Below are 13,340 nucleotides of genomic sequence, written 5' to 3' on the forward strand. Positions count from 1 at the left end.
GAGTATTAAACATAAACGATTCTGATTAACTTAAAACACAAGGAAAAGTATCAGTATCACTTGCCCTCAGTCATCCAAAAGAAGAGAATTCGATTGAGAACTTTATAAAAAAGGATGGTAAATAAGGATCACTAATTGTAGAGATCGTCATCATCTGCAGCAGCAGCTGCAGAGGTGGCAAAAGGATCAGCGACTCCAGTGGTTGCACCTGAACCAGCATTAGTCTCAAACCTGAACTCAGAACCAAACCCTCTAGACTGCTGCAGCGTCTGAGCAAAGGCTTGGTACTTCCTGATGTCTGCATCACTCACACTCCTGCGTGCATACTTCATCGACTCCTCAAAGTGTGCAGCTTTGATCTCTGACACTTCATCCACTCCATCTTCCTCCATCGCCTCTGGGTTCAAGCTCCTCCTCTTCTCCCTCTCAATGTCCTGCAACAAGAAAAAAAAACTAAAACGTTAGTGATTCCAGTTAAAAGATTTAACAAGCCTAATACAATGAATGATCTCTCTGACCTTCTCAATGTTCTCTCTTATGGCGTATTTGCAAGCCCTCTGGCAAATCTCAGTGATATCAGCACCACTGAACCCCTGCGTGTACTTAGCGAGAGCATTGATGTCCACATCTTTAGCAACAGGAGATTTCCTCAAGCATGCCTTGAAGATATTGAGACGTGAGTCCTCATCCGGTAGTGGAATGTAAATGAGCTGGTCGAGCCTTCCTGGTCGGAGAAGAGCAGAATCAATAATGTCGGGCCTGTTGGTCGCTCCGATGATGAAGACAGTCTTCTTGGCGTTCATTCCATCCATCTCTGTCAAAAGCTGGTTGAGGACTCTATCAGCCGCACCGCCAGCATCACCTCCGCCTCCACCTCCTCTCTGAGTAGCAATGGAGTCGAGCTCGTCAAAGAAGAGAACACACGGGGCGGACTGACGAGCCTTGTCGAAGATTTCACGGACATTGGCTTCACTCTCTCCAAACCACATAGTGAGAAGCTCAGGACCTTTGACACTTATGAAATTTGCTTGGCACTCGTTGGCTATAGCTTTGGCCAGAAGGGTTTTACCACATCCAGGAGGACCGTAGAATAGGACTCCCTTTGAAGGAGACATACCGAATTTCTCGAACTTCTCTGGGTGCTCCACAGGGTATTGAACAGTCTGTAATTAAACAAAATAGATTAAGGCTTAGCTTACAGTGAATAGATTAAAGGACAGATCCAAGCAAGTTATGGTAAGAGTTACTTTACCTCCTGGAGCTCTCTCTTGACATTCTCAAGACCTCCAATGTCATCCCAAGAAACATTAGGAACCTCCACAACCTGCAAAAGGAAAAAAACAATTGGAATGAAATTTTAGTAAAATTACAGGTTTTGATCTTGTTCCAAGTGTAGTAATGTCAATACTCACAGTTTCACGAAGTGCAGATGGGTTGCTGTTTCCAAGAGCGGTGTGGAAGTGTTCATTAGTCACTGCCATGGAATTGAGGATCTCAGCATCAATAGAGTCATCTTCCAGATCAATCACATCCATCTTCTCCCTGATGCATTGCAGGGCAGCTTCTGTGCAGAGAGCTGCAAGATCAGCACCTACATAACCGTGTGTGTCCTTTGAGATCCTCTCAAGATCAACCTGAAAACATACAACCATTAGCTTCGATAATCATTACATTACACTCAACAAACAGACGCAAAGCTAGAATCAGAAACTTACATCTTCAGCGAGCTTCATGTTCTTGGTGTGGATCCTGAGAACTTCAAGACGTCCAATTTCATCAGGAACGCCGATATCAATCTCCCTATCAAATCTTCCAAACCTTCTCAAAGCCGGATCAATACTGTTGGGGCGATTGGTTGCTCCCATGACAATGACATGAGCACGTGACTTCAGACCATCCATCAGCGTGAGGAGCTGAGACACAATCCTCCTCTCAACCTCTCCATTCGTCTTCTCTCTTTTGGGTGCAATAGAGTCAATCTCATCAATGAATATGATCGAAGGAGCGTTCTTCTCAGCCTCCTCAAACGCTTTCCTGAGGTTGCTCTCACTCTCACCAGCCAACTTAGACATGATCTCAGGCCCATTGATACAGAAGAAAAACGCACCGGTTTCGTTAGCCACGGCGCGAGCAATCAAAGTCTTTCCGGACCCAGGTGGTCCGTAAAGCAGAATCCCCTTCGGTGGCTTAACACCAATCGACTTGAAGAGCTGTGGATGCCTCAAGGGAAGCTCAACAAGCTCCCTGATCTGAGCCATCTGCTTCCTCACACCACCAACATCATCATAACCCACTTCATCTAGCCTTTCCTCATCCTCTCTCTTCACAGGCTCACCCTCACAGAAAATCTCAGTGTCTGGAGCAACCACACAGTACTCAGCAGGATCCGTCTCTATAACCTTGAACTCCACACTCCTCATTCCTCCTCTGACTAGGAAGAGATCGCCCTTCCTCACCGGGCGGTACGCTTCCAGGAAATAAGCTGTTGAAACAAAACAAAGTTTTATTCAGACATCAATCAATCCATACCTGTAAGCAACATCTCAAAAGAAACAAAAGGACAACTTACGTTTGAGGTAAGCATCAAAGAGGTTTCCGGTGACTCCTTCAACGGTATCATCAACAGGCAAGATGTGCACACGCTTCCCGTACTTGACATCAGGGCACTGGTGAACAGAGATGACATCTCCAAGTCTAACCCTCAAGTTAGATCTGACAACTTTGTTCATCCTGATCTTTGGCTCCTCACATGATTCATCAGCAAGAGCAATGCAGACAGTGTCCTTCCTCTTCTTACCCTATAATACACAAAGCCAAAAACAAATGAGAATTCTCAAACACCAAAAAGAAAAAAACAGACATCAAGACAGCATCAGTAATAAAAACATAAGTCTCTCATATTCATAATGCCTCTAAGATCAAAACCGTAATTGATGTCAAAAAGAACCAAACAAAAACAGACATCAAGACAGCATCAGTAATAAAAAAAACAAGTCTCTTCATATTCATAATAGTGCCTACGATCAAAACCCTAATTGATGTCAAAAAGAACCAAACAAAAACAGACATCAGGACAGCATCAGTAATAAAAAATAACATGTCTCTTTGGTATTCATAATGCCTAAGATCAAAACCCTAAATGAGAAAAACCCTAATTGATGTCTAAAGGCCCAACCTTGATGAGAATGGTATCGCCGCGGAAGAGCTGGAGCTTCTCCATGGTGTCGGGGTGGAGAGAGACGACGGAGTTATCATCGTTGATGGCCTCATCGACGACAAGTCTGTTAGGAGACTTCTTCCTCTCGAGAATAGCAGTGCTGAAATCTTTCTTCGATTTCCTGAAAACAGAACAAAACAAAGGATTAAGCTTTTTAGCTTCAGATCCGAATCGGGAAAGCGAAATCGGAGATCTGGGTACTTACGAGTCGGAAGATTCAGCTGGGTTTGACATAATTGGATTTGAGATCGATGAGAAAGTTGAGAGCTTTTGGGAGTTTATCTGAGAGATCTGAAAGAGCAGAAGAGATTATATCTCTTTGTTTCTTGTTGCAAAAGAGATGTTTTTCCTTTTTCTTCTAATCTTTTTTGGAATATCAAAACCTACCCCTAGTGTTTCCCTTTATTACTGAACTTATCCCTTAATTTGTGTGTTCTGTGAGAACAACTCCAATTCTCTCTAATCGTTTCCATTTTTCTTCTTCTTGTTTTTGTTTGTGGTAATATTTACTTACGGAAATTAATACATTTACACAAAATTTACTTGTATTTTTTGTGAAGAAAGCTTTGGAACAAAAATCCTGATTATGCTTTTTTTTTAAACTCCTGATTTGAATTTGAATTTGAATTTTAGACAATTTTTAAAAAAAATCTGTCTAGCCATCTAAATTTGATTTATATTAACATATTCCATATAACTATTCCACTAGATATTATGTTAACCTAAGAAAAATATGATTAATTTGACATTCAAAATTAAGGAATATTATCTTACCTATTAAAACATAAGTTATGATTTTTTAATGTGTGATTGTTTTATTTAAATAGTTCCTTAGATATTCATGATTTTTTAATGGTTCTATCATATCTTTTCCTAGTAATATTAACGTTTATTATTAAATTTATATATTTCCATAATATCTAGAATATAACATTATACTTTAGATATATAATATTTCAAGGAATCAAGGTTTTATCGCATCTACAATAAATATTCCTTTTGTAGAAAATTTATCTTGACCACAAATACAATTTTAAAAAATAAAAGTAATCCAGATTTGGAATATATTGAAAGATAATATTTCTACTCACAACTACCAGTACAAAATTTTGAGTATATTTAAATTTCTCAAATAAAATAATGTATTTACTTCTTTTTTTTTGAAACACTATGTATTTACTTATTAAATTCTGCAATATATTAAATGATAGATGCTAAAATGTTTTTAAACATAACACGAAAAATAAATCATCTTAAATGAACATATTTTCAATAGTATAACTAAATAAAAATTAAAATATAGTGTACGTAAACTTTAGAATTTGATTTATTTAATATTTTGAAAATGATTCATTATTTGACCATTTCAGATTATGAATTTATTGTACTAAAATAATAGAAAAGACTAGATTTTGATCCGCGCTTAGAAAGCGCGGGTTTGTTTGTTTTTCATTTATTAATCGAAAACTGATTTGCAAATTATCATTATTTTTGTTTCGAACCATAACAATTGAGTTTTTAGGGTTTTATCATTTTTTTTCTCTTCAAAATATGGTATTTTTTGAAATATGTAGTTGTTCTATGATAATGTTTGAGTTTTAAGATTTGTTTTCATATCTGACTTAGATTTATGGTTGGACCTATAGACCCGATACATTGTATATAATCCGGTTCGGATTTAATGAAAAATTCGTTAATTAAAAATTTGATGTAACCAGGTAAAAATCCAAAAACTCACTATTAACCTGCAATCTGATACCATTGATCCGATTACAAAATATTTAATAGTAATTTTTTTTTAAAATTGATTAAATTACTCATATATTTATTAATATTACATAATTAGTGATTCCTTAGAATTTGATAAAATTTTATTATGTTATCCAAATAAAAAATGATAATACAAAAAACTTATTGATATGACAATATTACTTTATTTTCGTCATTAATAACCTATTATAAGTTTGTGTTTTTATTTTAGATTTAAAAATTAATTTTAATATAGTTTTTAAAATTTTCTTGAACACTCGTAATTGTCATATCAATATTATGTATAAAATGACATTATAAATGGAAAAATGATATTCAAATATGTATATGATATATGGTATAGGATATAGGATTTTGATTTGTATTGAAAAAATGTATAATATTCAAATGATCTGTTTTGAATATTGATATGTATATTTAAGAAAATGATATTTTCATGTTTGCTAATTTATTTATAGTTCGTAATATATTTATACATATATTATATTTAAATTAGTATATCTTTTAAATATATATAGGCCCATTATTTATAGATCTATTTAGGTGTATATGTAGGCCCAAAACCAAAAGACTTAAATGCCATTAATAAATTTTTTTCATCCTTTGTAAAAATAAGGGTATTTTTGAGAAAGTGTAATTTGATATTAGTATGAAATAACAAAATAAATTATGTATAAACAATAAATAATTATATATTAATAAGTTCGAGCAAATAATAAAATTATAAAGTTACATAATATATAACACCAAAATGTAAATCATATAATTAAATTATTTCATGTATATTTATTATGTGAACTTGTTTGTGTAGCATGGTTGTGTAGGAGAGCAGCCTGAGGCGTCTTGGAGCAGCCTGCAACACCAGGAATCGTTCTGGAACGTCCTACATTGTCAGGAACCATCAGATACACTGCATTACCCTACGTCCGGGACAGCCCGCAAAAGAGTGTGCAATTATTGGTGGTTTGGGACGATCTTTGGGAGACTGCAGCCCGCGACGATCTTTGGGAGACCGCAGTCCGCGCGAACCTGACCCGCAATGAGATGAGCTCGCTGCGGTACGGAACGGCACGGATCAACCCGTTTGACATCTCTATCAGCCACCAATTAGATCATAAGCTAAGGATTGAATCAAGTTCTAGTCTTCAACATTGGGTGATAATATTTAAACCCCACGATTTAGAGACGTTCCACCATCAGATATGCTCCTTCAGCCTTAATGCCAAGTTGTCCAGTTATTTTAAACAAGAACCGTTCTAAAATGACACTAAAACTGGACGTAGTAACCATTCAAACTTAAGAAATGGCGCGCAGTTTCAAGCTAAAAAAAATTTAGCGAAGCGAACCAATCCGGTTAATCAATTTTCAATAACCGGCCAGATCAGATCTAGGAACCGAAAAATTTGACCAAGTCTTCAACAAATACTCAAACGACGAAGCGAAACGGGTTCAGTGTACGTACTCCTCTGGATCTCAAGCTTCAAGGTAAATCCGAATCCTCCTCCTCCATCGCTTCTTCTTCTCCGATCTTCAGTTCCGGTGATCGTTTGCGTCTTTATCACTCGACATTGCTTTCTCAGATCTTCAATCGCATTTCACATTTTGGTTTTGTTAGGATCAGCTTAATTGTGTATTAGTAAACGGTAGAGATCTGATCTGGGTTGTGTGATTTCTTCTTTTTTTCTTTTGTATGGAACTTTTGCTTAGTGATTGTATGTGTGGATCCATTGGGGTTTGTATGAAGCTTAACTATGCTGTAAAAATCTTAGCTTTGATTGGTTTAATCTCAAAAGTATTTGCTTTTGTGTTTGCAGTGACGATAACTCAACAATGTCAGGCTTTCACGGGACTCATGTAAGTGCACATCTGCTAAAGCCTCCATTTTTATCATCCTCTGTGTATCTTTTTAGTCGCAAAATGTTCTTAGCAGTTAGCATATGGCACATGATCTTTTGTTACTTCATTTTTCATGTGGAACTTGAATACTGTGCTTTGTCTGTTTGAATAGGATTCATGTCCTTTGGTGAAGAACATTCTTCTTCTAGACTCTGAAGGGAAGCGTGTGGCTGTCAAGTACTACTCCGATGACTGGCCAACTCATGCTGCCAAGTTGACTTTTGAGAAGTATGTCTTCTCCAAGACCTCTAAGACCAATGCTCGCACTGAAGGTTAGAAGACCTTACACATGTCTTTCATCATGGGCTCTGTATGTAGTAACAGTCTGTTTCTTATAGATGTGTGTTATGTTTTGGTTTTGACATTTATGTTGCAGCTGAGATCACACTCTTGGACAGTAATATCATTGTCTACAAGTTCGCCCAGGACCTTCACTTCTTTGTTACTGGAGGTGAAAACGAAAACGAGCTCGTCTTGTCTTCGGTTCTTCAAGGCTTTTTCGATGCTGTTGCGCTTCTTCTGAGGTATTTGCTCGACTTAACAATCTAATATTTTCCCTTTGAACAAATTAATGTTTGATGCAACTCCTTTCTTTGATCAGGAACAATGTGGAAAAGATGGAAGCTCTCGAGAACTTGGATCTCATCTTTCTGTGCCTGGATGAAATGGTCGATCAGGGGTATGCCAGTCTTTAGCTTGCGAAGGATTTGCTTTGAGTTTATCCTAGATATCTTCTAAGCATTTAGCTATTGTTTGATTATGTGTTTGTGTTCAGGGTGGTTCTTGAAACAGATCCTAACGTCATTGCGGGGAAAGTAGCAATGCAGAGCACAGAAGCTAGTGGTTCACTCTCTGAACAGGTTACGACTATTACAGCTTCCCTTTATAGTCTTTGATTTAGTTTTGGTTTGGCTAATGTTAAATTGGGTTTTACAGACATTAACTCAAGCACTGGCAACAGCTCGGGAACATCTGGCAAGAAGTCTGCTTACATGAGTTTCCTCGTATCCATTGCATGCCCACACATAATAGAATGGACTTCCAACTTCTGTGAAGAGTACCTTTCATGTGAAAGTCTTGTAATAATTCAAACACTTTGCTTACTTTAATGTTTGGGGTATTGTATATCAGTGTGTGCAATGCTGGAATATTTTTTTTTGAATACTGGATATTGCAGAATCAAGATTTTTATGGAAGACTGAAATTGTTTAATTTCCCAACTACAGTCTTGTTTCTTTATTTTAAATGTTTTAATATCCATACTACTTATTTTTCTGCAATTTCCCAACTCAAAAAATTTGACCACATACTTTTAGAAGATTCCATATTTACATATTAAACAAAAAAACTAAAAAAAATATTATGAAAAGAAAATACAAAAACTTTTAACTATTTTTTGCTGTTGTAAGTTTGTAACATATACCTTTTTGGTCTATTGTATTTTTTTTGGGTCTATCTAATCTATTAAAATAGGAGTACAAAATTAGATTATCCCTTAGTTTTCCACTATATTTACAATAGCATGCCACTGAAGTTATTAATTAACCTATCTTTTAGGATTTTTGTCTTTTCTCTTCAATTAATGTATTTCCAAAATCAAATTCTAACTAAAGATCATGGCAACAATAATTAATAAACCTAAATTTTAATATTAATTGTCTTTTTTTTATTATACATATGTGTGTTTGAAAATAATTAATTCCATATATACATTTCATAATTACATACATTATACGGTAATTATTTTACTAATTCTACATATACATAGTAAATAGTATACAAAAATTTTATTATACATAATCATAAAATTGTGATCCATAAAAATAGTTTATACAACAATTTTATTATATATAATCATAAAATTTTGATCCATAAAAAATAAAAATACATTTGTGTGACTTTACAGGTCATATTCTAAATAAATAGATGATATAACTAAGGGTTTACATGATAAAATAAAACTACTCAATATAAACTATAGAATTATTGTGTTTAGAAATGTCATATTAAAAATAAATTAAACGGGTAACTTTTAAAATATATATTATCACTTATACAAATAAATATTTATTTATAAAAAAAACTAACACCAGCGCGGGGGCGCGGGTCAAGCTCTAGTTGTATTTTGTTTTGCATCCATCGAAAATTAATTATTTGTTTTGTATCCATTTACCAATTAAGTTTTTTGGATCTTAAGATTAAATACTGCTTATTTACAGATAAGTGATGAAAAATATATCTATTGTTAAAAATATGCTGTAAATATTCAAATTCAAACCATATATTACTGAATTATCTGTCAAAATATATTGATCAAATATATTTCTTAACATATACCCCTACTTGGCTTAGATTACCCATGTTTTAATAATTGATTTGAATTCCATAAAAGCTCTATAAAATATTATTTTTATTTTGAAACATAAAAATAACGAACTTACCAGTATGTAGGGGTGGGCGTTCGGGTACCCGTTCGGGTTCGGATCGGGTATTTCGGATTTTCGGGTATTTCGGTATAGAGGTCTAGAACCCGTTCGGGTATTTCTGTACTTCGGGTCGGGTTCGGGTATTTTTAGTTCGGATTCGGTTATTTCGGATCGGGTTCGGATATTTAGATTTTGAAAAAAAAATTAAAATTTTCATTTCTCAAGTTTATTGTATTTAAAAATATAACTTTTAGTTAACTAATTTTTTATTTTTAATAGATTGAATGGTTAATAGATTTGGACATAACATTTTAAAACTAAAAATGCACTAATTTAGTTATTTTTTTTTTATTTTGGATATAACTTTTTGTTAATTTTTGAAATAAAAAACTTGACATGCATTTTAAGTGAGTAGCAAATCATTTTTCCGTAATTGTATGTATATCATATGAACTTAAATTATGTGTAGTATCAATATAAATATTTTATATAAAATGAGAGATATAAACTAGAAACATAAGGTTAATTATACATACGTTCGGTTATATTCGGATATCCATTCGGGTTCGGGTATTATCCGTTCGGGTTCGGGTATCCAATCTCTCCTTATTCAATACCCGTTCGGATATTTTGATACTTCGGTTCGGATTTCGGTTCAGTTTTTTCGGATCGGGTTCGGATGCCACTTCGGATATCGGGTAAAGTGCCCACCCCTACCAGTATGCGCCATAAATTAACTACTTAAAATGTAATAAATAATAGCGGACCAAACATAACCTTTTCAGCTAAAAAACAGACAGTGATATAATGAATGAATGAATGTATGAATGAGATCAATCAATCAATCACATATTCTCAATCAATCTAAGGAACCCAGAAGAAAAAGGTCTCGCCTTTATCCTCCAAAAAGGGTTCCTGATTGATTCTTAAACTACAGTTTTTGATTTTGATTCTGTAGTTTTAGATTCTCCTCTGCTTTCGTTCCCACTTCGGTGATGGATGGTAGAGATCAGCCTCGCGTAGAAGAACATACCTCTCTCCCTCCTCCACCTCAAAGGGTAAAATTTTCTTAATCTATATTAGTTTCTCTGGTTGTTTGATTTGAATAATTGAGTCTGTTATGTGAAAAAGATTAAGCCTTTTAATGATTGAAATGATCTTTGGTGTTACAGGAAGGAGATTCTCCTGAGATTGCACAAGAAGAAGACCCATGGAGACGAGGCATTGTGTCGGGAACAACACCTGAAGACACGGGAGAAGATCTCTCGAGACGCCACGCGTCCCTAACATCAAGCCCTGTTGCTAAAAGAGTAAACTTTTCTCCAATGTCGAGTCCTAGAATCGGCCAGCGTGGTGCATCACTCAGCCCTTCATCTTCCTCTTCGAGAAACAAACCTAATAGTTTGAAGAATCTAGTCCCGAAGCTGAGCTTCAAAAACAGGAACAGCGATATCGAGAAAGCTGATGATTTGGCCTTTGAAGGCAATGGCAGGGACAGGTCCACGTGGACTCTCAGTAATATTTTGACTCCGAGGTTGAAGAAAACTGAGTCCTTGCCTGTTACCCCTTTAGCTCACTCTAATCCTGGGTCCACACATGGGAGATATGTGGTTGATCCGGTTACTTCCATGGTGAGTAACTTCAATAATGGTTTGTGTTGTTGTCTTGTTGGCAAGAGGTGTTTTCTTGTCTTATACTTCACCTTGGTCTCACTAGATTATGTTTAAGTAATAATGGTCTTTTCATTTAGACTCTCATGTGAAATTATACTGTGGTTTGTGCTGTTATCTCGTTGGCAAGAGACGTTTTCTTGTCTTGTACTTTGCTTTGGTCTCATTAGAGTATGTTTAAGTAATGCATTTTGCTTGTAAGATAAGTTTAAGTATGTGTTTCAAAAAAAAAGATAAGTTTAAGTACTAATCAGGTTATCTTGTGCTTTACTTCATTGTTGGTTTGACCAGAATTTTAATTTTTAATGTTTGTCTCAAACAGAAGAAAGGTCCTCCACTGCCTATACACCGATCACGCTCCGTTCCAGCGTTCAACAAGGATGGTAGTCTAAGGCAAGCAGGTGTTTTCCGGGTGATTCCTACTCCTAACATGACGCCGGCAAGAAACATCATGAAACTTAACGGTTAGTTTGCATTTGTATTTTGTGTGTTTATGGTTCTATCCGAATAGGCTTATATTTGGTGTGTAATGTTTTTTCAGACACGGATGTTGATGGAGGAGAAGATGTACCTGAAGAAGAAGCTGTGTGCAGGATCTGCATGGTGGAATTGGGAGAAGACTCAGATGCATTCAAGATGGAGTGTATGTGTAGAGGTGAATTAGCTCTTGCACACAAAGAATGTACGATCAAATGGTTTACCATTAAAGGAAACCGAACGTGTGATGTGTGTAAGCAAGAGGTTCAGAATCTCCCTGTGACTCTTCTTCGAATGCAGAACTCGCAGGGGAACTTTGGAGATGCTGATACGGAGGCTTCTCACTACAGGCAAGTCAAAATCTAAATAGCACCCTAGTGTTGTGCATTTGTTTCCGGTTCAGGTTGGGGTATATAGGACTCATTTAGAAACTAGACATCTTTCGGATCGGTTCAGATAATGTTGAGTTTCTATTTTTCTTATAAAATCCAAAACAGAACCGAATTATAAATGGTTTGGGTTTGGTTCAGATTTAAAACCGGAAAAAACGAAAACCAGAGTAGAAAAACTAAAAAAGTTGGGATTTTTTAATAAAAATAATGATCGATTTATAAATTAAATTATATATAATTATCTTAGGATCGGGTTTTGGTTTTGGTTCGGTTTTGATAAATTGTACTACTGTTTTTGGTCCAGTTTCGGTCTAGTTCTTTTTTTGGTTCGGTTCCGGTTCGATTTTTCGGTTTCAGTTAATATACCAAGGACAATAACACCCCTTGAAAAAGATTTCGACTATATGGATATTATTGACTGGTACCCTCGTTCTTTTCAGTGTATGGAAGGATGTTCCAGTACTTGTCATTGTCAGCATGCTTGCATACTTCTGTTTCCTCGAGCAGCTTCTGGTATATGAGTTGGTGAATTTATGATTCTTACACTTTTTTTCTGTACCAAGCTTATGTAACATGTTCTTGTCTCAATATCATTAACAGCTTACGAAAATGAAATCCGGCGCCATTGCAATATCTTTACCATTCTCTTGCGTTCTTGGTCTTCTTGCCTCCATGACCACGACAACAATGGGTACAAGTTCCTAAACAGTAAAATAATTTGCTTCCCCATCAGTTTATTTGATCTCTTGTTCATTGTTGTGTAGTGACGAAGCAATATATCTGGATTTACGCTACTGTTCAGTTCGGTCTTGTAGTTTTTTTCTCTCACATTTTCTTCTCATTGGTGAGAGTCTTTTATCCTCTCAAGAACAGAACAAGATTCTATCCTTCTTGTTTTATCTCATAGTCTATGATGGTGTTTACTTTGTACAGGTTCACATGAAGCCGGTTGTGTCCATTCTCTTAGCAACATTGGTTGGGTTTGGGCTCACCATGAGCGGGCAAACGGGTCTAGCCGAATTTGCAAAATGGAGGAGAATCCAGAGAGCAGATGAACCTCCAAGCAGTAGTCAGGTGGATCCACCACCAGTTCAGACAGCAGGTTAGAGCATCTGTGGATCATGAAACTGAAGCCAGAGCTCATGAATGCTGATCACATGTTCCACTAGCGGTTTAGAGATGTGAGAACAGATTGGTCATGTGGATTAAGTAGTGATGATACCTGGAAGAGTTTAAAGATTGGTTTTTGGGTGGTCTCTTTTGTGTGTGAATGTGAGAGTATATCAGCTGTTTGTTATGGCTTATTTTTTTGGTACTTTCTTGTACAAAAATGTAAGTACAAAGGAATAATACATATATATACTCATCATTGTATGGAGAAGAACAACATGGGAATAATACAATACTGCCGGAAGAACACAACTTCAATAGTCTTGACACTTAGAAGAAACTCTAGTAGAAAGATCACAGAGATACATAAAGTTACAATACA

General features: G+C 35.8%; 3 protein-coding genes across 4 annotated transcripts; 2 read left to right on the forward strand and 1 right to left on the reverse strand.

The window, feature by feature from the left end:
* Positions 1-5: 5 nt before the first annotated feature.
* On the reverse strand, positions 6-3,667 carry LOC106439184 (cell division control protein 48 homolog A). The gene is made up of 8 exons (XM_013880577.3): positions 3,423-3,667; positions 3,176-3,338; positions 2,570-2,798; positions 1,716-2,482; positions 1,413-1,634; positions 1,253-1,324; positions 519-1,163; positions 6-434 (listed from the first exon to the last, which is right to left on the reverse strand). The coding sequence occupies exons 1-8, from the start codon at positions 3,449-3,451 to the stop codon at positions 132-134; spliced, it is 2,430 nt and encodes an 809-aa protein (XP_013736031.1). The 5' UTR covers positions 3,452-3,667; the 3' UTR covers positions 6-131.
* A 2,693-nt stretch (positions 3,668-6,360) lies between these two features.
* On the forward strand, positions 6,361-8,103 carry LOC106439187 (coatomer subunit zeta-2). 2 transcript variants are annotated; one of them, XM_013880581.3, is made up of 7 exons: positions 6,361-6,472; positions 6,802-6,841; positions 6,996-7,155; positions 7,260-7,407; positions 7,485-7,562; positions 7,659-7,743; positions 7,820-8,103. In XM_013880581.3, exons 2-7 carry the CDS (start codon positions 6,818-6,820, stop codon positions 7,877-7,879), a joined length of 555 nt encoding a protein of 184 aa, XP_013736035.1. In that variant the 5' UTR covers positions 6,361-6,472; positions 6,802-6,817; the 3' UTR covers positions 7,880-8,103. The 2 variants fall into 2 exon arrangements, with proteins under 2 accessions (XP_013736035.1, XP_022572027.1); XM_022716306.2 differs by having other exon boundaries at positions 6,462-6,526.
* A 1,974-nt stretch (positions 8,104-10,077) lies between these two features.
* On the forward strand, positions 10,078-13,217 carry LOC125606989 (probable E3 ubiquitin-protein ligase MARCHF10). Its single transcript, XM_048776340.1, has 8 exons — positions 10,078-10,367; positions 10,482-10,940; positions 11,302-11,443; positions 11,521-11,806; positions 12,289-12,361; positions 12,449-12,539; positions 12,613-12,692; positions 12,782-13,217. Exons 1-8 carry the CDS (start codon positions 10,305-10,307, stop codon positions 12,953-12,955), a joined length of 1,368 nt encoding a protein of 455 aa, XP_048632297.1. The 5' UTR covers positions 10,078-10,304; the 3' UTR covers positions 12,956-13,217.
* The last annotated feature ends 123 nt before the right edge of the window (positions 13,218-13,340 follow it).

This window comes from Brassica napus, chromosome A3 (genome assembly GCF_020379485.1).
Source record: "Brassica napus cultivar Da-Ae chromosome A3, Da-Ae, whole genome shotgun sequence".
In the NCBI taxonomy this organism is placed as follows: domain Eukaryota; kingdom Viridiplantae; phylum Streptophyta; class Magnoliopsida; order Brassicales; family Brassicaceae; genus Brassica; species Brassica napus.

Bases quoted from the DNA above. Each gene is read 5' to 3' on its own strand.
- LOC106439184 (XM_013880577.3), bottom strand. From the start codon at position 3,451: ATGTCAAACCCAGCTGAATCTTCCGACTC. The intron at 2,483-2,569 runs GTAAGTTGTCCT...TTGTTTCAACAG, and splicing joins CTTTGATGCTTACCTCAAAC to CTTATTTCCTGGAAGCGTAC. The intron at 1,164-1,252 runs GTAAAGTAACTC...GTTTAATTACAG, and splicing joins TCAAGAGAGAGCTCCAGGAG to ACTGTTCAATACCCTGTGGA.
- LOC106439187 (XM_013880581.3), top strand. From the start codon at position 6,818: ATGTCAGGCTTTCACGGGACTCAT. The intron at 6,842-6,995 runs GTAAGTGCACAT...CTGTTTGAATAG, and splicing joins CAGGCTTTCACGGGACTCAT to GATTCATGTCCTTTGGTGAA. The intron at 7,744-7,819 runs GTTACGACTATT...TGGGTTTTACAG, and splicing joins GTGGTTCACTCTCTGAACAG to ACATTAACTCAAGCACTGGC.
- LOC125606989 (XM_048776340.1), top strand. From the start codon at position 10,305: ATGGATGGTAGAGATCAGCCTCGCGTAGAAGAACATACCTCTCTCCCT. The intron at 11,807-12,288 runs GCAAGTCAAAAT...CGTTCTTTTCAG, and splicing joins ACGGAGGCTTCTCACTACAG to TGTATGGAAGGATGTTCCAG. The intron at 12,362-12,448 runs GTATATGAGTTG...TATCATTAACAG, and splicing joins GTTTCCTCGAGCAGCTTCTG to CTTACGAAAATGAAATCCGG.